Source organism: Neocloeon triangulifer, unplaced genomic scaffold (genome assembly GCF_031216515.1).
Source record: "Neocloeon triangulifer isolate White Clay Creek 2 clone unplaced genomic scaffold, ASM3121651v1 ptg000006l, whole genome shotgun sequence".
Taxonomy (NCBI): domain Eukaryota; kingdom Metazoa; phylum Arthropoda; class Insecta; order Ephemeroptera; family Baetidae; genus Neocloeon; species Neocloeon triangulifer.
Genome location: NW_026775549.1, coordinates 1,005,152 through 1,025,460, shown reverse-complemented (window position 1 = coordinate 1,025,460; position 20,309 = coordinate 1,005,152). Strand labels below are relative to the sequence as shown.

General features: G+C 38.6%; 2 protein-coding genes across 4 annotated transcripts; both read left to right on the top strand.

Annotated features, from left to right (window-relative positions):
• Window positions 1–228: 228 nt before the first annotated feature.
• LOC132194101 (ensconsin) lies at window positions 229–14,937 on the top strand. The gene is made up of 5 exons (XM_059615184.1): window positions 229–774; window positions 7,187–7,262; window positions 12,794–12,951; window positions 13,419–13,574; window positions 14,102–14,937. Exons 1-5 carry the CDS (start codon window positions 502–504, stop codon window positions 14,201–14,203), a joined length of 765 nt encoding a protein of 254 aa, XP_059471167.1. The 5' UTR covers window positions 229–501; the 3' UTR covers window positions 14,204–14,937.
• Window positions 14,938–15,704: 767 nt separating this feature from the next.
• Window positions 15,705–20,208, top strand: LOC132194335 (polyadenylate-binding protein-interacting protein 1). Of its 3 annotated transcripts, none has more exons than XM_059615519.1 (8): window positions 15,705–15,921; window positions 16,481–16,590; window positions 17,143–17,391; window positions 18,282–18,547; window positions 18,604–18,826; window positions 18,944–19,171; window positions 19,227–19,318; window positions 19,374–20,208. In XM_059615519.1, the coding sequence occupies exons 2-8, from the start codon at window positions 16,486–16,488 to the stop codon at window positions 19,453–19,455; spliced, it is 1,245 nt and encodes a 414-aa protein (XP_059471502.1). In that variant the 5' UTR covers window positions 15,705–15,921; window positions 16,481–16,485; the 3' UTR covers window positions 19,456–20,208. The 3 variants fall into 3 exon arrangements, with proteins under 3 accessions (XP_059471502.1, XP_059471503.1, XP_059471504.1); XM_059615520.1 differs by having other exon boundaries at window positions 15,706–15,921; window positions 19,377–20,208; XM_059615521.1 differs by lacking the exon at window positions 17,143–17,391 and having other exon boundaries at window positions 15,707–15,921.
• The last annotated feature ends 101 nt before the right edge of the window (window positions 20,209–20,309 follow it).

The following is a 20,309-nucleotide window of genomic DNA, read 5'->3' as shown; positions in this document are numbered from 1 at the left end:
GACTTGTACGAACCTTGAAAAAGGGTTTTTCTTAATTTAATTTTAATGATAGGGAGTTTATATTAGAATATATCCTTTAAAAAATATCATAAATACATAAAGTATTAAATAATGGTCAAATTAAATTAATCACATTTAAAATATTTCTGAAAATTATTCAAATTTTCCAGTTCCTCCAGGGGGTTGATAAAGATCTCCTTTCGGGGGCGTGGCCTAGGTTTGGTCACGGACAACAACGGAGCGAACTTTTGACAAACAGATGATACGCAAAACAAGCTGGTGCCCAATCGAGCGCGTTTGAAATCCGGTCTGCAAATCTGAGCGTCCCATCCGACGTCCGACTGAAGTCCGGAGGGAGCAGGGTGAAGCACGCGCAGCCTCTTTCCGTCGGAGGGGTCGTCAGATGTGAGAGGGGTTGCCGACGAATTGGCCTCCCCCAGCTGGTGCAGCTCGGTGGTTGCTGGCTGCTCCCGGGACGCACTTGGCTAATCTCCACTCAGCATGGACAACGAGCACGTGCCCGTGGTCGGACGCGTCCGAGACTTTTTGTCCAAGTTTGATTCGGACGAGGACAACAATCAAATCAAAAAGGGCGGTTCGTCCAACCCCTCAACGCCGAATGCCAAACGCAAAGTGGTGTCCACGCTGATCGGACAGCTCGAGAAGAGCAGCTCCGAGCCCAGCGTGGACAACCCGGTCGACGAGAAGATAAAGGTGGCCAAGTCGGACAACCGGATCTCAAGCGAGCAGGAGCCAACAACCGAGCAGACGAAGGTATAAAAATATTTAATTTTGAAAAATAATAATTCATTCACGTCGTGGGGGGTTGAGATTATTTTAGACGCGAGTGTTGAAAGGGGTGAGATATATAGAGAGGGTCGGTATGTTTGTTTATTGAATCGGCGGTCTGGTTTTCAGGCTTTGATTTTGTGAAGATTTACACAAGGTTTGTGTTTTATTTTGATGTATCTTCAGACAGAGCCAAACATGGACTTCCGCTTTGCCTCAGGAAGTTGGAATTCATCGCGGTGATAAGATTTATCAAGGGGTTAAATCTTAATAAATCATTTTCTAGATAATGTTCCAGAAATTAAAAGTTATATAAGAGCTTAATTTAAAGTTTAAAGAGCTCTGTAAAAGTTATATAATAAAAAATAAAATAGGCAGCAAAATATAATAATATTTTACCCGAAAACCTTTTCTACGTATTCAATTTTATATAAAGAATCAGAATAGATTGCAGTTTCACGGTGGAATTGAGCACTATTATGTGGAATTGATGAGAAATTAAAAGATAAAATTGATTTACTACTTGGAAATTATATGATTTTTATAATTTTCTAATAATTCATTTGTAAGAGGTTTTATATTGTTTTACTGAAACTGTGCAAAAGAAACTTGTCTTTAAAGAGTTGAATATACACTAAATTAAATTTTTTAATCATTTTTATTTTAATGGAGAAATTAATTTTTATTGATTCAAAAAATTATCGTTGTTTATTAAATATTTAGACAAAGTTGACAACTTTTTAAACTATTAATTAGACGCTTCCGTCACTGCCAAGTTTTGACGAAACAAAATGCAATAAAAAGTAAATTTAAGGTGCGCTATCACTTTTACCATGTAATAACCTCTATAAATAAATTTTTTGTATGCTCGCACACCATTCTCGCTTTCATCCACACACGATTTCAAGGCCCATCTCCGCGTAAATTGCTCAAATGAAATAATAAGGTGTGAAGAAACAACAAGTTTATTGTTTTCCTCGCGTTACAAAAAATCACGAGCAAACCTGCTGGATACGTTTCCAAACAAATTCTCGGCCCACTTTATTGTCAGACTAATTTCGCACCGAAATCGAACGGTGGCAATTTGGCTCCAATTTCCGCCTCACGCCTGATTAATTGATCGACCCGGCGAACCGTGAAAAGGCGAAGAGTGGCATTTATGACGCGGGCGTCTCGTTTGCCTAATGGATTGTGTAATTTCAAGTGGTGCTTTATTGGCCCCCGACAAGTTTTGCTCTCGCTGCAAATTTCCCCCGGAGAGAGCGATTGGTGCAGCAGCTCGATATTCGCGCTGCAATTCTAACCTTGAAAGCTGCAGAAGCAAGGAGGTCAGCCCGTGCCCTATTTTAGCCGAGCCTCTATTGAACTGGGCGCAAGGTCAAACGGCAGCCGCAGCGCTTTTCTACTTTCCACCCTTGAGCTGGCGCAAGGACGGTATTATTTTTTGCTTGCTTGTTTGCTCAGCCCTCTATGTTTTATTCATCAACGTATGGCGACGGGCGTAAAAGTGCCGAATATAACAGACCCTGAAATAGCACCAGAGATGCAAAACAAAAAGCACCTTGGTATGAATCAAAATGACGAAACTCTCAGAGGTGAAAAAATTTCGCTCAAGTTTTTAGCAGTTTGCATATTTTGAAGAAAAAATATTGAACCACGTTTCTTCATCAAAGTGAAAAAATCCCAGAAATTTTGTTTTGGAGTAGCCTTTTGGCCAATCCGTTATTTTTTTTTCTTTTCTGTGCAAATGAATTTTTTTCATTGAATTTAACTTTTTTCAATTTCACTAATTTGTTGCCCAAAATTTAAATATGACTCGAAAAAAAAAGGAATTAGACAAAGCTAAATTTTGATGAAAAACTCTAACAGTTCCATTTAAAGCTTGATATTTAGTAGTTTTCTTTCAAAAATATTCCGATAATTTCGTGTGAAGTTCATTTCAAAATAATGTTTTATTAGCCTCAATGTCCATGGGCCATGATTCTTTAATGATTTTGAACGTCTACAAGCAACATATATACATAATTGACTGGTTAATTCTAAAGATATGCTTCATTAGTCTCCAAGACGCAATAATTAATGCCTTTAAGAATGCAAATCACTTAAGGTCACGCAGGTTGCCTATATTAAATATTAATGTTTTTCATTCAAAGAGCATTTTTCTTTAGATTTTAGATTATAATTAAGCGGAGAATTAAAGAAGAAACCACAAATTAAATAAAGTGTAGACTTTAAGATTATATTTTTTAATCAATGTTAAAATCTGGTTTTTGCCTCTGATAAAATAATGGAATTTCCCAACTCAATTGTAACTTCCCTCTTGTTCATTTCTGCGGTAGTAGAACGGAAATTTACAACTGCAAAAGAATGTCTACAATAAACAAATTAAAACTTAATTGCTGAGCAAATAATTTTATGTGTGAAATCTTCCGAGCCGTAAAATTACGTTTTAATCTCTGATATCAGAATAAACTCGTACACGTTTTATTCCACATACTTAACATATCTCCGAGTTTTGCTCCCTGCGTGTAAGCACAGCTGGAGAAAATAATGAGCGTGACGTTATTAAAAATGATTTATGTAAATAAAACGCGTCGGTTATGATCCCAAATTGGCCGAGTTGGTTTGTTTTCTCCTTGTGACTGACTGCCTGGCCTACCATGCTCAATTTGAGGTGGAAACAAACACACTGAGTGAGGCAGACGTCGATTAATTCAAAATAGAGCGTTGGATCAAAATATAAGCAGAAAAGATCCAAACGAAAAATCCTGGATGCTTATTAGACCGGAATCGCGTCTGCTGTTGCTGTGAGAAATACATACATGTGGATGGATCTTGCACTTTCATTCTCCAGCCAGCGGCAGACATGCATAATTAAGCAACGTGCCGCAACTCGCGGAAATAATTTTGAACAATCGCGGGAGGACTGCATTAATTGCACTCTCGGAGCCGCGAAATGGAAGAAAAAAGCTCGAGCGCGAAATTAAATGACACTCGGATTGAGTGCTTTTGTCGTGTGTAGGTGGTCGCTGTGCACGAGCCGTGGGATGAAAAATGCTCGGCCGGCAATTATTTGCATTTTGCTGCGAGAGGCTGCTTTTAATTTGATGTTTCACTCGAGTTGAACACAATTTTAATGAACAACTTTAATGAAAGAGAAGGAGGACGGAAATGTATTTATAGGACAATTACTTGTTCAGATCAAATTTCTTTGTCCGCTCTTTCCGCCGTCGTTGATCACTTTTATATTGATAAATTCTGGATCAGTCTGGAACGAACTCCCAGCTGCATAAAAAATACCTCTGTAAAAAAATCTAGATCGAGGGTTGACTCATTAGAATTTAAAGTCGGGGTTTCCTTGATGTTTTTTAGCCGTTTATTGCTTTATCTTCTGCGACCCCAGTCGAGATAACTCACGAATTATGGCTGCCGCCTGCAGATGAAATCATGTGGAGCAGGATATTGTTTTTTTCCCTTATGTAAAAATAATCACTAAAGAGCTGTTAAGAGGAAAAGTCGTCTTAAAATTCAAATTGCGAATATGCAGGCACAAAATGGGTTGAAATTTTTTCAGAAATTTTCAGTTTTAGAGTTCAAATATTTCTTCATTCAATTATAAACAAGAGGGAAAAAATACTGTAAAGTTGCAAATTTACAATATTTAATAATTTCCATTGAAGCAAAATAATTAATTTAGGGCATATAAGAGGAAATAATTAGATTATTTGATATAATTTTGTGTTCACTTACTTCCTCCTTCTTTTAAATCTTTTAAATTTTCACAATTTATTGGTGTGGTTATGAGTTTTTATTTTCCATTTTTATTTCAACCTATTCTATTATAAAACTTCAATATCTCTTGTCACTGTTCTATGATCACGTGGTGTCTGAAAGTGAAACTAGTTTGCATTTTTCAAAAACATCCGTTAATTTTTCAAGCCGCGGAGCCGGCCCGAGGAACCGGTTTTTCCAACCGGCATGCATTTGCTGCTGCAACCAGTGAATAAATCGGGGAAAAGCAGCAAGCCACACTCGAAATGTGTGTGTTTTTCTCCACACTGCAATCGCATAATGAGTGTGCAACCTCGCGCACAAAGGAGCGAGTGTGCTTTTGCAATTACTCTGCTTGTCGTCGAGTAATGGCCAGAGGCGCCGAGAATTTTCAATATCGTGGCCAACAAAGTCTTTGCTCTCTCGCGAGTACATGACAAAAGGTACAAGTCTTCAGTTGAGAATTGTGCAACTTTGAATCGTTCTGTTGAAAGAAAAACACTACAGCTGTAACAAAGGGTTTTAATGTTTGTGGAAAAAGCGAGATATAAATTTTAGAGAATGATTTTGTGCAAAACTTTGTTTTAATTTTTTAAATAATTAAAAATTATCATAAATCATAAATTTCATTTAGAGATTGCCAAAAATTTTAAATGCTACAACTTAATTATTTAGAATATTGAATTAAATTACTGAAAAAAATATTTAAAAATATCAACTAAGGAAAAAAAATATAATATATAATTTGAAATAATTTTTGAAACATGTAATAACAAAACAAACAAAGAATACTCATTTTAGTATTTTCTATAATTATAGTATGGTTTTGGCCAAGCAAATTTTTTTGAGTGGGTCATAATTCATAATAAAGGTCACTTCCACAATGGGGTTGTAAACTTTCATAATACCGCTTTTCGACCCGTTGACATGGACACGCGTCCGCCGTCACAACGCAGGCAGTCTCCGTCCTTGTGCGCCACTCAATAGATCACGTAGCTTTTACGCTTTCCAAAAATAGATTCGGCGCCTTTGTTGGTCATCCAAGTGCATGCAAATGAATCTCTGCAGCAAGTGCGTGACTCTTTTTCTCTCAGGTCCAACTCTCTCGAACCGCGATTTGGAAAGGCGCTGCGAATCAATTCGCTCCGCCTAAATGTTTGTTTGTTTTGTATGTGCGACTTTTTTATCCGCAGCGTTGGCCAATAAGTCGCGTTATTTGCGATGCATCGCGTGTCTGCAGTGCAAGCAGGAAACGAGTGCAGCGGCGACTCCAATTTCATTATTTCTATCGGACCTTATCTTAGCTTATTAGAAACACCAGTGACGCAAACAAAGCATGCACTGTTTGCTCGTATCACTGCAGTGTCTACTGTATCGTGCTGTATAGAAAAACACTGTGATTTTTATCACCGCCATTCATGCAGCTTTTGTATAATTATGAAATCAGTGCATACAACTTCCTTGAGTTAAAATTAATTTACTCACTAGCGAGTAATTAATAAGAATTTGAATATGTCATAGGTGTTTAATTAGTACAAATTTACAAAGTTTAAAGCAAAAATCAGCCGCTGATATGCATCCAAGACGTAGATAATTGTGGCAAGTTATGACGAAATAATTGAATGAAAGCTCATGGATTTTGTGAATTGAAATGTATTACTCAACAAATATTTTAAATGGAAATATTTTTTCAGAACATCATAATATTTTTTGTTCAGGTCCGAATCCTTTTGTAACGATTCAAAACTTTATTTTGAAAATTGTTTTAGAGTAAAATTTTAAAGTTTTTTGTGCGTCTGCCTTAAATTTACAAGACCAATGAAGGCTTCCTCTCAGGAAACTTTTAAAGTTTATCCTTAAATTAAATTCCAAATAATTTTTTTAAATAATTTTAAATCTATTATTTTGATTTATCAGGATTTCAAATGTAAATTTTTGATTTTATCAAAGTTTAACCTCTTTAATTAGCAATCATTCACAATCAGATGTGTTAGTTTCTTTATAATTTACTACAAGAATTTCCAGTTTTTATTTAAAATTAAAAAGCAATGAACTCGATTTTTATACTCCGCAGGCTTAAACACGAAATTCAGATTTTTCGTAGAGATCCAAAAGCTCTTATAAAACTGTTTAGTTTTTAGAACTTTTTGAAACTGTTTTAATTGAATTAAAATTGCTTTGCGCTACAGGAAAAGTTGAGCTCATTGCAAAATTATAAATAAATACTGTATAATAGAAATATTTTAATTTAAATTTATCTAGCATGAGGAAATAAAATTTTGAATTTCTTAAAGACGTCATTTTGCTCTCGATTGCAAAATGAAAACGTCAGCGTTTGCGGCGGAACTGCCATTTGACGCGGGATTTTTCTGCACTTCCGCCATTCGTCATGTTTTTGGCGTAAACATTAATTCTGTGAACCCTGGAATAAACCATTTTATCATAATTTTTTCTTCCTAGAACAAATTTCGGGGCATATATCACATGATCATATATTATCTTGTTTATATCATCTCGCTTGCGGAGGCCGCGGCCGAGCTTGGTAGGCGCGCAGGCCCCTCCACTGCCGGTGTCTGTGGTGGGACGTCCTGGCGAGATTTTCCTGATTCTGGTGTTTTGCTTGCAGGAGCTGCGCGGCAGTGACGACGAAGACAACGAGCTGAAAGAACTGCAGACGCAAATCAGCAACCTGAAGCCCTCAAGTAAGTCAAAGTTCATATTTCTTTTACGGCTGGTGAAGCACTTTCAACTTTGATAACAATCTCACAATTTCTTCAAAACACTTGCATCCTTTAAAAAATATATTAAATTTAAATCATTTCAAAAGTTTTCAATTGATCATAATTTTTAAAATATTAATATTTTTTATGTCTTGTTTTTTGCAAATTTTATCTCTAAACACCAATATTTTGAGACCATTTGAAATGATTGTCTGCGTTCCAAATAGTTCTGATTGTTGAATGCGCTGTTTGTAGGCCTCTCTCTTTCCTGCACCTCTATTCCTTTTTTTCTGTCGATTCCGCAGCGTTAGTCAAAATAAGCGCACTGCATACTGACTGAGCAGCGCAATAATTCAGCAAGCTTTCATAAAAATCCAGCATAAACAACTCTCATTAAGTCAGCCGAACACAATAGCATTATATGCACGTACACATTTTTTGTTCTTCAGCGGTCTCATTATTTCAGGACGATGAATATCTCCCGCTGTCATTATTTCTTTCTTTCTTTCGTTTCCATTATTTGTTTTTGCTTTACGCCGTTTTCCAAGAGTATGCGTGATGTTCTTGGCGCAAGGGAAATCCTGCCACGCCAAGATTGCAGCGGTCGTGCCAAATGAAAACTATAATTTGGATCGAAAACAACAGCAGTCATTTTTATTGCAAACGTCCAAAACTGTAATTACATCTCATTTGCCAACGTGTCTAATTAAGGCAGTTACTGCTCGTTATAAATTTTTATCGTTCAATTTCGCCGAGTAATGAAAAGGAGACTTGGTTATACTTGACGAGAACAACTCGTTTCTTTCATTTTTGCGAAAAATAATTGTGCGGAGAATATGAGGGGCGATTCTTTGTGCCAACGACGCGAGAAACAAGATCCGTCGGCTAAAATTTAACTCGCGCGCGAATAAAGACACACTATATGCAAATAACCTTGGAAAAAGCTCTTGGATGCTCGTCTCTCAGGGATCGTCTCTTCTCTCTCTGCGGTGTTTATAGAGAATCTCTCGAGAATGCGGCTGAATGTTCTCACGTCATAGTTGTGTTGTTTTAACGACTCCAGCGCACCCGCTCAAATAACAAACCAACCGCACATATCCCCTTCAATTAACCTTGTGTCTCTCTTTCATAAGTTCGACAGAAGGCTTGAAAAAACAGTCGGTATTTTTTTCTTAATTATTATAATTATTTTTGCTTCTCAAAACAAACAGATGGATAAACAGATATTATTTTTCACGGAAATACACGCCTAGAAAAAAATGGGTGTGCTAATTTTGCTTCAGTGTAAACATTTCTTAACTTATAATTTATTTTCTATAATTATAACATTGTATTTTTTTCTGGTTTTAATTTTCAATTATTTAAAAAAATAAATAAATTAAACATTAGTGTTTTAGGCTATTTTATTAAGTAATTTATAAATAAACTTACATGCTAATTTCAAATTTACCAATAAGATAATAAAAACTAATCAATTCCAATACTTACTAATTTGTAAATCGGAACTGATCGGAACAACCTTGCAAAAACGTAATCTAAGGATTTCAACAACCTCTTACAAATAGAAAGAGATAGTTAATTAAATGTTAAAAGCTTGTTTTTCAATAAGTATAATCGCATTGATATATGTTTCTGTGATTCAAGTACTATTAACCCATTAAAAAGTGAGCATAAATATTTGCCATAAGTGCTGGCCTAGATTTGTGTGATGGTTTCCACTTGAGAGCTGGCGATTTTGACATCTAACACTTGAAAATTCAATTCCGAAACCGACAGCACCTGTGATTTCTCACACGAGAAGTAGCCGTACGTCGATTTAATTGCTTTTTGGTTCGGTCGGAGGCCATATCGTTTCGTAATAGTTGCGTAATTTGCGATAAGCGATCTGCCGAGGTGCAGCAGCACACGCACTGGCGCCGCTGCTTTTTTTCCGCTTGATGCGTCAGGTGTGCGGCGGCGAGCGATTGTTCTCCGATATAAAAATACTTTCCAAGTCAAACAAAACACCACAACTTTTCACTTCTGCCTGCGGTAGTAAATAACGAAATAATGCATTGTAATTGACCGGCAGAGAAGCTAATTTATCCATTATTTATGAAGTGCGTGCACATGTATCAGGAACTATATTCAAAAGTGCGCAATCGAAGAAAGTAACAAGGAATGCCTTCGGCGGCTCATCTCGAGTGTTTTCCTGTTTGATTGAAAATCCGTCCAAGCACGAAACATGTCTTGCGTGAGTTTAACATTGAGCAGGTGGGAACCGATTTTCTCGTCTCATTGATCTCTTTGTCAGAAAAAAACTTACCGGCGCGATGTGCATTTCAATCAAACAGAGGCTAATTGCATGTGCCAGAGTCGAGTGTGTTGCAAAATTTTATTTAACTGATATTTTCTGCAGAATTTAATTTCACAAGAACAAGTATTAATTATTTAGTTTCTTCGATAAGTTAATTTCATTAAGGGACAATTTCCAAGCCTTCACATTGTATGAATTTAGAAGGGTATTTATCCCAACAATTAAGTCATTAATTAAAGTGTTCACGGATTAAAGCTCCAATTAAAATATTCCTCTCCCCAGTGCATTTTTAATTCTGCCGCACGAAACAATCGTGAGCCGCTTTTATATGCAAATTGAAAGGGAGTCGTGCGAAAATCGCTCTCTCCGCCGGGAGATGAGCTGAAACTGACCGGCTCAATTATTACTCTAATTCTCCTGTTCACGATTTGCATGTAATTGCCGGTGCAATCTCTAATAGCAAATTTCCCTCGGCCAAGAGGAAATAATAAAAGAATCGGATTGCTTTCTATTCAGCTCAATTTGAAATGAATTGCTGAGAGCAAAAGTTGCGGCCGCCGATGTTTAAATGGTATGTCATTGCGGAGATGCAGAAGTTCGTTTGTCGTTTCGGGTTATTGAACCGGACGGCTGCCGCTGGTCGATCGGCTCGTCTTACAATAATAATCACACACACACACACACGCCAACCTGATACGAAGGTCTGCGGTCGCGAGTGCATTTCATTTCGATTGGAAAAATCGACGAGATCATCCACATTCTATATAAATGAACGGAGAGAACTCTTGTTAATGCACTTTTTGTGTCCTAAGAAGAGTTACACGACAATGCGACAGCGATGGATTTCTCGACGCTTTGTAATTGGAGCCAATTAAATTAAAAATATGGTGAGAATTCCATCGCGAGTGAAATTTTAATGCGACCCTGAAACAATTTCGGAGCGATGATGAGAGCAATAATGAATGTATGATTTGATATCAAGTTGATTGTTTGACATTTTCTCATCGCAGGGAAAACAAGTTTCAGCGCAGAGTCCTTGCTTAGGATGCATGATAAAATCTTGACGGGGAAAATAAAATTCTCCGAGCCATACCTTACCGCGCATATTACAACACCACGAGAAGTTGTAAGTTGTGTCAGCGGGAAATTCGCCTCGGAAAATAGACGTCTGGAGTCGCAGAGAGAGGAAGAGAAAGAAAAGCCTCTGGAAAACATCCTTTGAAGAACACCAAATGTAGACGAGCGCTTCTATTTCTGTGTGTGAACAAGTTTCGCGGCCGTCGTCTCAAAAGTCACGTTTATTTCCAGAGGTTGTTTTTGCCAAAGCGCTTTCTTCAGCCGCGCACTTGACTTTCGTTTAGAGAGACAAAACAAAAACAGCCCTGGCGTCGCTCGGAGCCAGCGAATTATGTACACATCCAACCATTTTTTAATTCCCCTTGTCGGGCGGCTGAGCGCAGCTCCAAAGCTTGCTTAATTAGGAAGTGATATTCAGGCCGCCCCTTGTGTTATTTTTCTGATATACCGAGAGCGGCCGGCGCGCACTCGGCAAACTGGATTAAACGCGAGGCGCAAAATTGGCCCCGGTGGTGCTTCTCAGTCTGGCGGCTTCTTTCGCCCTTTCTCACTTGTTGGCCGGCCCGATGGAGGACGACGTCGAGCGGCGCCCCAGCGTCCGGGCCATGGTGCAGAAATTCCAGAACTCAGGTGCGAGAGAGGCTCTATGGGAATCGGCCGAAATCGAGGCCAATTTGCTCTTGCATACCTTCACTTCTTCTAGAGCTGCCAAGATCCGTCGCGAATCCTCTTTGTTTCAGATCTGCTCCTTTCGCTCTGCGTTTGTCGATTCATACCATGGAATTGATAACTCCGCGTGACGCCACTATGCTTTTTTAAGCCTTGAAATTGTTGAGCTGGAATTTCTCCGCGAGTCAAAAGTATAGCCACGACCGATCTTCTTCAATTTGTTCCAGTCGCATTTTGTGTTATTAGAGAAAATTTAAAATTTTACCTGAAAACACGTCAAATTTTTCTAAAAATTATTGGCGCGTTATAAATTAGCACGAAAGCAAACAAAAAATATTTGCAAAATTTAATATCATCAAACGTCTGCAATAACTGGATCCGTTTCTTAAAAATTGTTAAGTTATCTTAATTTTTAAGCTTCAATCGTGAAAGTATGCAAGAGTTCTTGTGTTAAAACGTTAGCAAAGCTCATTTCTCTGTTTCATTATTAACAGAGAATAATAGAAGTAATACTCAATTAGCAATTTTAATTTTTACTTCAAATGTTATAATTTCTTCGCTTTCTTCATCATTTCTAATTACTGGAAAATGAAAACCGTAATACTCTATTTATATGTATTCTGGCTTTATGGCATTTTTAAGTATTCCACTGCCTTCTTTGACACAAATTTCCCTAGCTCGCTGGCAGCTCCGTTCTTAACTATCCCAGGCGTAATTACGCGAAACGCAAATTGCTTCCGCACCTCAAAGCGCGCTCTGTTAGAGAGACGTCAAAAAATTTAGACACGCACACAGACACAATGATGCGACACATGACGAACAATTAATTAGTGTTGTCATCCACGCGCTTTTCACTTTCTTCTAATTGAGAAAAAACCACTCTCTCGCCGCTTGCTCAATCACATGACTTCTTTTTGTCTCCTGTGTTTACCGGATAATTCGCGAGTTTCCTTTAGAAGTGACGAAGCAGGAAAGAATAATCGATTACAAAAAAAGATACCGCGCTGTGGGAGGGACATCTTACTCATGCGGTTTCTTAATTAATCACGCCAATGCTCGTTACTTAAATGGTAGTGTGTTTAGTTTGTACTGACACCAGGATGTACAAAAAATTGCATTGGTGTGAATGAACAATGATAACTATTCCGCACTGTTATGGTCAGTCCAATGCAAAGGTGTGATGAAAATGTCACAATATGCCATTCTTGGGTTCAATTGTAAGTTTTTCTAATGCAAAAAATGTATCAAAAATAATTTTGAAATAAATTTGTTTTTATAATAATTACTATTTCATGCATGCAAAGAAGTATGAAACCTTCAAGGAAATTATTAAAACTCAAAGTTAGAAATTTTTTATTTTTTAATTAGGTCGTCATATTTCTAGTGTTTTACAATCATTTTACATTTATATCAAGTAAATTTTGTCATATTATGCCGACATATTTTTTCATAAAAATTTTAATTGTTTCAGAGCTAAAGCTGGGTGTAGAAATGATTCCTGACCACGACGGATCGGAGGATATCCGCAAGGACGGCGAAGGCCTGATTATGCCTCGCAAACCGGCAAACCCTTGCCTCGACTCTGACGACCACAAAAGCTTGCACCGAGAATTGATGTTCAACAAAAAGGTAATTTTAATTCAACGCCTAATAATGGAATTTTTATTTTCACCATATCACCATTAATGAAAGTTATCGTTGAAAACTCAATTAAAATTGGGTAAACAAATGAGACTTTTACGCTTGACAAATTTCCGTCAAGCCTGAGTGAGTTTTCAACACTTTTCGAGGTGTTTTCTCTGCAAAAGTGTGAAACGCAAAGCCGCAAATTTTAACAAGTCCATTCTTATCTTATTTGTCAAGTTTTTGTTTCCTGTTGGATTTTTACATGCAGATTGCTTGAAAGTTGTGGCTAAGAATAAGCGGTTCATTTTATGTCTCTCGGGTATGCACAAATTTTTCTACTTTCCTGACGCGAGGCGATCGAGTGAAACAAACGGCGGTTTTTGGTCACTCGCACTTTCCACTTGCACGTCGGTTTTGGAGAGAGGCGATTAAATTCATTTCATAAATAAATGTCATGTCTGTCTCCTCAGGTGGGCAAAAACGTGCTAAACCAGAAGAGCGAGCTGCAGAGAGCGATGGAGAAGCATCGGGACCAGGCGGCGCGTAAGGAAGCCGAAAAAGAGAAGCTCAACAACAAAACTGCGTTCGAGAAAGTGATAGAGGAGCGCGCCCGTCGCCTCGAATCGGTGAGCGACTCATTGAAACGCTTGAGCGTGACACCAAATGAGCAGCGTGTGCGATCCATTTAAAATCCTTTAATTGCATTTCAAACGTCGTCGTTTGGGTGTCACATATATTGGAGAAACGCGTCGTCTGCGAGTGCAAGGCGCTGGAGAAATTGCTGCTCTCTAAAGAAAGAAAATTTGTCTTTTAATTTGTTTTAATTTTTGCTCCTGGTGCTCTTACTTATAATTAACCAGCTAATGGGTTGCGCTCTTTTTTCCAAGAAATATTCAACATCAAACTCATCTTAACTTTCATTACTTTTCCAACTCCGCAAAGAAAATTTAATTGTAATAAAAAATCAATTTTAAATTTGTAAAAAGAAAATGAATAAGAAAATCATTTTGTTAGCAACTAAAATATTAAAAAAAATATATATATTTTAGTTTGCAAAAAGACTATTTTTTTATCATTTGAATTTTTTTATAATGAATATAATAAGCTTTGCCGACGCATATTTTTAAATAATAACTGGAACATATTTTTGCAGCATGAGAAAGAAGAGGAAGCTGAGCACAACGGCCAGAACGCCAAACCCGAATTCCTGCAGGTGCATGCCAAACTGCGTGCCCGAATGGAGCCCAACAAGTAGGCGGCAAAACCATCAACCCACCCTTTCCTCGACTGAGCTGCTGCCAATGAGCTGCCCTCAAAGGATTTTAACTCGTGGACATTTCATAAACACACATAAGCTGGCGTCCTTTGAGATCGGCCACGCCATAAAAGTGATCATACTCTGTCAAATTCCCAACACAAGACCTGCTAGATTTTATCGTTTTCCAAGAGACCTCGCTGTGCCTTCCTTTCAACCCGAGAAAGAAAAGAGGAATTTTTCTGGCTAGGCTGATGAATATATTTTAACTAGGCTGTAAGAGTGAGAAATAATTTGTCTGCCGAGTCGCTAGCTAGTCAAACAAATCATTCACAATATCATTCCCATTCTGCATTTCGCGCTCACATATCATCAATTGCATTTTTTCTGCTTTTCCTCGCTCCTAAAATTGCTCCATTTAGTCTGCCTGCATTTTCAATGGTATTTGAGGTAATGAAAATAAATTAAAGCATTATGCGTCGTTTGATGGTGAAACAAGTTTTGTAGAGGTGCAGCACCGATTTTAATCATTCCTTTTAATCTTTGATCTTTCTTTTTATAATTCTCGCCTGATAAAAACTATGAGAGGGTTTTAGTGTGACGGAATATTGAAGAAAAATAAGCAAGCCAAACAGCTTGATAAATGTATATTTTGTGTATTCAGTGTGTCGACTATAAGCATGTGAAATAAATTAGAAATAAAATCATGGATGCAATCTAGGCATAATTGAAAAGCCGGTGAGAATTTATTTCTCATCTCCTACCCCGGACACCATTCGGAACTATCCTTAATTTTCAGCAAACATGTTTTTCCTAAAGAATTGTTCCTCATTTTGAATAATTTTACAAGATAATCTTAGGTATTTCAAAATATTTTTCCATTTCTTTTTAATTCCAATTAACATAAATTGGTATTGATTTTTCAATTTTTGAATACTGGTGCAAAAATATTTTTTGCGGTATGATATGATACGGAGAACGAATAAACTTGTTTATACCTATCATATCGAATATAAAAATCGATAAAAATTATCTCAACTTTGAAATTCAATATAATTTTTAATTGTCTCGAATTTTCTGTATCATTGATACCGTTGCTGATAACAATTCTTAGAAAATTATCTATGCATAATGCAGCATAATGTGATTTTTAAATTATATAAATATGAATTGTTTAGCTGTTTCAAGCTGTTTGAAATGGCATTTTAACAACTAAAAACGTAACCTCTTTAATAGTATTTATTGGTTTTTGAATTTAAATTCAATTAAATTGAAATGTTAATAAATTGGATGTAGAATTTAAAATTACATAAAACCTTGCGAGGCCTCACGAAAACAACTTTTGCGGGCTTTTGCTTTGACAGAATCAAGGAGCATTCCAACTCGAGTGCGCTGCAAATCTCATGCGATCACGTGACGCGCGACGGGCCAATCGGATGCTGCAATCCGCGTCACGTGACCTCCTCCATTGCGAGCATCGGCGGCGGTCAATGGAAGCGTTTTCGCTACTCCTTGGTTGCGGTCATCCTACCCAAATCGACACAAGGACGCCCATCTCCGCCAGCGACCAGGTCCGCGTGCTTATTTTGCCGTTTTCCAGCAGAAAACGAGAACAACATTCACCACGGATGAGCAATTCGTTCTGGTGCAGCAGCAGCGAGTGATCTAGCGCAGCCAGCAGGCCCTTGAGCAGCCAATTAGCGGCGAACCGACCTCAGGTATGGTTTGGCCCTGTCACGTTTCACGTTGCATGCCGAGTGTGTGGCGCCGCGCCGCCCCCCGACGGGGCTCCGCAGGCGGGCCGCCGAGTGCCCCGGCCGTCCCCTCCAAAGCCCCGACCCAAAGGGCCGGTCGCCGGCCCGCGCTCTTTCGGCGGCCGCGACGCGTACTCGGGCGGCAGCAGGTGCGTGGAAGCGGCCACGCTGTAAACAATGCGCATGCCACCCTCGGCCGCCTTGCTTGCAGTCAACCAAGGTTGCCGATGGTCGGGGTTGACGGCACCCGAAAATCAAAATTGTTCCGCCAATCAAAATAAACTGTAAACCGAATATCAACTGGTTTTGTCAATTTCTCCACTTTTACTTTTAAGTTGTAATTTAATTAGGTCAGCATTGTGAAACCTCTTTCTTTGCACACGTTTTTTTTTTTACAATTTACCTAAAAAATAATTTATGTATTTATAATATTATCAATAGAAAATAATACAACAAATATGATTTGAAAGAAATTATCATAAATATTATATGAATCAACTGAATTTTCAATTGCTTATTTCAGACATAATGGCAGACGAATCAGACTTGGCCAAGAACTCGAACTTGTCAGCAGACGCCCAGGAGTTTTATCCTAGAGGCTACGGAGCAATGGCATCACCGAACTCATCTCAGGTATGGCTAATTGACTTGTAAAGTTTACTCGTCAATCTTCACAAACTTTATGTTTTCCTATTTTTATCAGCTTGCCGTTCATTTTATGATTTGAACAATCAAATATTTACAAGGGTGATTCACACAATTCCTAATCGTCTGGCAATTACACTAATACATTTGGTACGGAAAAATGAAAAAATCAACAGCAATAATATTAACTCTTCAATTCTTTAATTATTTTTGTCAGTCTCAAAAAATTAAAGTATGAATCACCCTACGATTTTGCAATTATTTTATCAATTCCAAGCTTTGCTTCTTCAATTGTGTAAGCATAAAATAAATCAATTATTAAAATTAAAAAAAGAAATCCAAATCGGTCACCAGTTGCGAAAGAGCAAATCAAGTCAAGCAAAAATAAAGATAAAGAAAAATGAAAATTGGAGGTGCTAACTAAAACCTTTTAGGCGGAATCGTTCGTGTTTCATTATTTTGATGTGTGGCCTGACGAGTCGGTGGGTACCAAGGTGCGGGTGTTGTTGGTATTAATTTTGGACCATGGCGCTGTTACAGCATGCAATACCTTTGGGGTTTGAGGCGCTGGCCGCCGGGGCGCCGGGCTTCCCGCCGATGCTCATGCCCTGGGCCAATGGCTCCGCCGACCCTGCCGACTACCACTGCACAATGCAGCCTATGTACATGGGGGGTGAAGAGCAGAGGTTCATGATGGTGGTGCCTCCTGCTGCCAGCTTCGTGCCGGCCGCCGTCCCTCACCGGCCGATGGCCGCCCCCTCTAACCCCTCTTCTCACTGGTCGTCCAAGGTGCGCATCCAATTAGCTCCTAGACGCATCTCTGCACACTGTTTTTGCGTTTGAGGCAATATTTTGCACCAAAAAAATATTTTCTAAATTAAAATTGAGCATTATTTTTTGTTATTGTTAGGGTTCTGTGTTCTGTGCAAAATAATTCAATCTCTGCAAAAATTGTGTCGTCCGTTGACGGAGCTCTCGTGTCCACGCATGTCTGCACCCTGTCCGTCTCTATTCTAAATCAATCTCACCCCAAACCCAGGCATCTGTTTGCTGCTGAGGCACACTAACAATCAATGGGACTACTTTTGTCGTTAATCACCCTGGGCTGCTTCTTTCACGTTCTTTTACTGGCTGCTGACTTATTTTGCGCGCTGCTTCCTTCGATGTTACCTCTCAGTTTCAGCTTGTTGTTGGGCTCAGTTTGTTTAGCGAGTTGCACTCGACGTTTGTTCGTTTTTTGGGACAATTTTTTCGTTTTTTGCTCTGTTGTTGTTTGCTGGCCTCGGGGTTGTAAATCGATTTGGTTTCCCTTTCGATAAATGCCCATGGAATACAATATGAAATTAATAGAACGCTCATATTTGTTTTGACGCGATAAATGATTTTTTTTTTTATATTTACACCGCATAACATTCTTATTTTGAGTAGATCATCATTGCAACTCGGCCTGCTGGTAGATTCCAGTTTATTCACAGTAGCAATCAATGTTGATGTGAAAAAGGTAGAGACGTGTCCTGTTTTCAGCTTACTCGTCGGAAACACTGCATTGACTTTTTAATTCAGCTTTGCTTTACCTACTTGCCTGAATATCATTTAATTTTGTGTACTTTGAAACTGATCGCACTAGTTTAACTGTGAAATTCTTGTTTGTGTATAATTTCCTCCTGTCTGTCCGACAGTCGGGCCCGACGGAGTTGCTGCGTTCGGCAATGAGCGAATTGACCGTCAACCCCGGTGAATTTGACAACCTTGTGATGCCCCTCGGAGACACCTTTTGCCAGTGGTTGACCGAGCCGGAAGTGATCACCTCGGCAATAGGTCTCATCCTCGAGCATTCCATCATGGAGCCGAACTTTAGGTACAACGGTGCACGGCTCTGCAACCTGCTCAACAACCTTGACAACACCGAAGATGGCTCTGCCTTCAGAAATATCCTTCTGGAGAGGTGCGAATTTGAATGGTTGAAAGATGAAACGATGTTTAATTATTATGATTTTGCAGATGTCACCAAGAAAATGAACAAGTAAAAGAATTAATCGAAGCCGATCCGAAGAGGCTACATTCGTTCACGCTCTTTTTGGCCGAGCTGTTTATCCAGCTGGAAACGAAAAAGGGCACAGGAGCCAAAATATCGGTACTTGGTCAAGAACTGTACGAAGATCTCAAGCTCTTGCTCTCCAGTCCAAACGACGACAATGTCAAATGTGCCTGCCAAGTGCTGAAGGTGAGACTTTGATATCTGAGCTCAAATTCCTTTACTCTCCCTTTCACATCTACCCCACAGAGAATTTCAATGGTATACTCAACCTTTTTATTCTACTGTACTTGTAATTTTTTTTAGCTTGCCGGCATGCATTTGGAGCAGGAAGTGGACTCGGCCTCCATGGACCAGTTGGAGGAACTTCTCACTCAGGCTCAGTCATGTCCCAATCTAAAGCCAAACATGGCCATATTGGCCAAGAGTGTCATCAACCTGCGACACCAGACCTGGGGCAGATCACCACCTTCCCCTGCCCAGCCGCAATGGAGCAGTGCTGACGGTGCCTCTCATCAGTCAAACCACTTCACTGTAAGAATTTCAAAAAGACGTCACAGCGCAGAGAATTTATTTTGATTTTTGTTAGAACGAGCCCGTATACTACGGACCTGATGGTCAGATTTTGACTGCCGAAGAGAGCAGATTCCTCCAAGAAGGCCTAAATGCTAACAAAGGAGGGTAAGTTTTGGACAACATCGTAGAGAAATTTGGCTGATAGTAGATTTTTTTTAAGCAGAGATGACGATGAGGGCATGGATGAAGAGCTGCAGGACGCCTACGAACAGTTCCTGCAGATGGCTCCGAACTCTAAATAATAATTAAAAACTGAGCAGTTTCTATACGGACTTGTTATAAATAATCGTGGTGTGTACTCGGGTATTTATAGAGGTCTCTGTTGATGGGACACACTCAAGAGTTGTCAGTGAATATTTTGGAATAATAGGGATTCAGTGTTCACTTATGAAATGTCACCATGAATGATTTTGCAAGTGGCTAAAGTCTTTAAGCCAACTTTTATCAAGAACCGAGTGGTTGATTCTTCATTAATTTTAATTCATACAAATATTAGGTGCTTTTGATTGGAAATTGCTGCTTACAAAACGTTTGAGCCTTTTTCATTTTGAATTGCTGCTATTATTCAATTTACTTGCCTGTCTTGTACTTTTTAGACATAAATTACTAATATCTTGTTACAGAAATGTATGTGTAAATGAGATGGGGATCCTTATGCACTAAATCGTGTTGGAGCAGTTTTTAATTTTAATTTCTGTGTCGGCACTTTTACTGTTATTTGCAGCTAGGGTCTAGCTTTGGCAAGTGGGCTCTTAGGTGAGAGGTGAAGTTATGGTTTATAAATATTGAGCTGCAATTACTTAAAAATCAAAGTTGATTCAGCACCCCCTGCCAGATTAGACCCTGCTTTATTATTTGTATTGATTCTTGAAGAGTCGAAGCAATTGGAGACTTGTATTTTGCCTAACATCATGTATATTTTTACAGATAAGATTGATCAAATGCATTGCTTAAGCCATCATGTGTAAATACAAAGTCATTATAGGCGCATTTCAGTCGAATTTGTTTAAATTCACATAACACGCCCACGATTAAAAAAAGATTCAAAAAAATTTGATGTTGTTTTGGTTGTATCACCAAACTCCGAATAAAATAT

Excerpts from the sequence above, each read along its gene's own strand:
- LOC132194335 (XM_059615519.1), top strand. The coding sequence starts at position 16,486 with ATGGCAGACGAATCAGACTTGGCCAAGAACTCGAACTTGTCAGCAGAC. Across the intron at positions 19,172-19,226 it reads ATCAGTCAAACCACTTCACT|AACGAGCCCGTATACTACGG; the intron begins GTAAGAATTTCA and ends GATTTTTGTTAG. Across the intron at positions 19,319-19,373 it reads CTAAATGCTAACAAAGGAGG|CAGAGATGACGATGAGGGCA; the intron begins GTAAGTTTTGGA and ends ATTTTTTTTAAG.
- LOC132194101 (XM_059615184.1), top strand. The coding sequence starts at position 502 with ATGGACAACGAGCACGTGCCCGTGGTCGGACGCGTCCGAGACTTTTTG. Across the intron at positions 775-7,186 it reads CAACAACCGAGCAGACGAAG|GAGCTGCGCGGCAGTGACGA; the intron begins GTATAAAAATAT and ends TTTTGCTTGCAG. Across the intron at positions 13,575-14,101 it reads GCGCCCGTCGCCTCGAATCG|CATGAGAAAGAAGAGGAAGC; the intron begins GTGAGCGACTCA and ends ATATTTTTGCAG.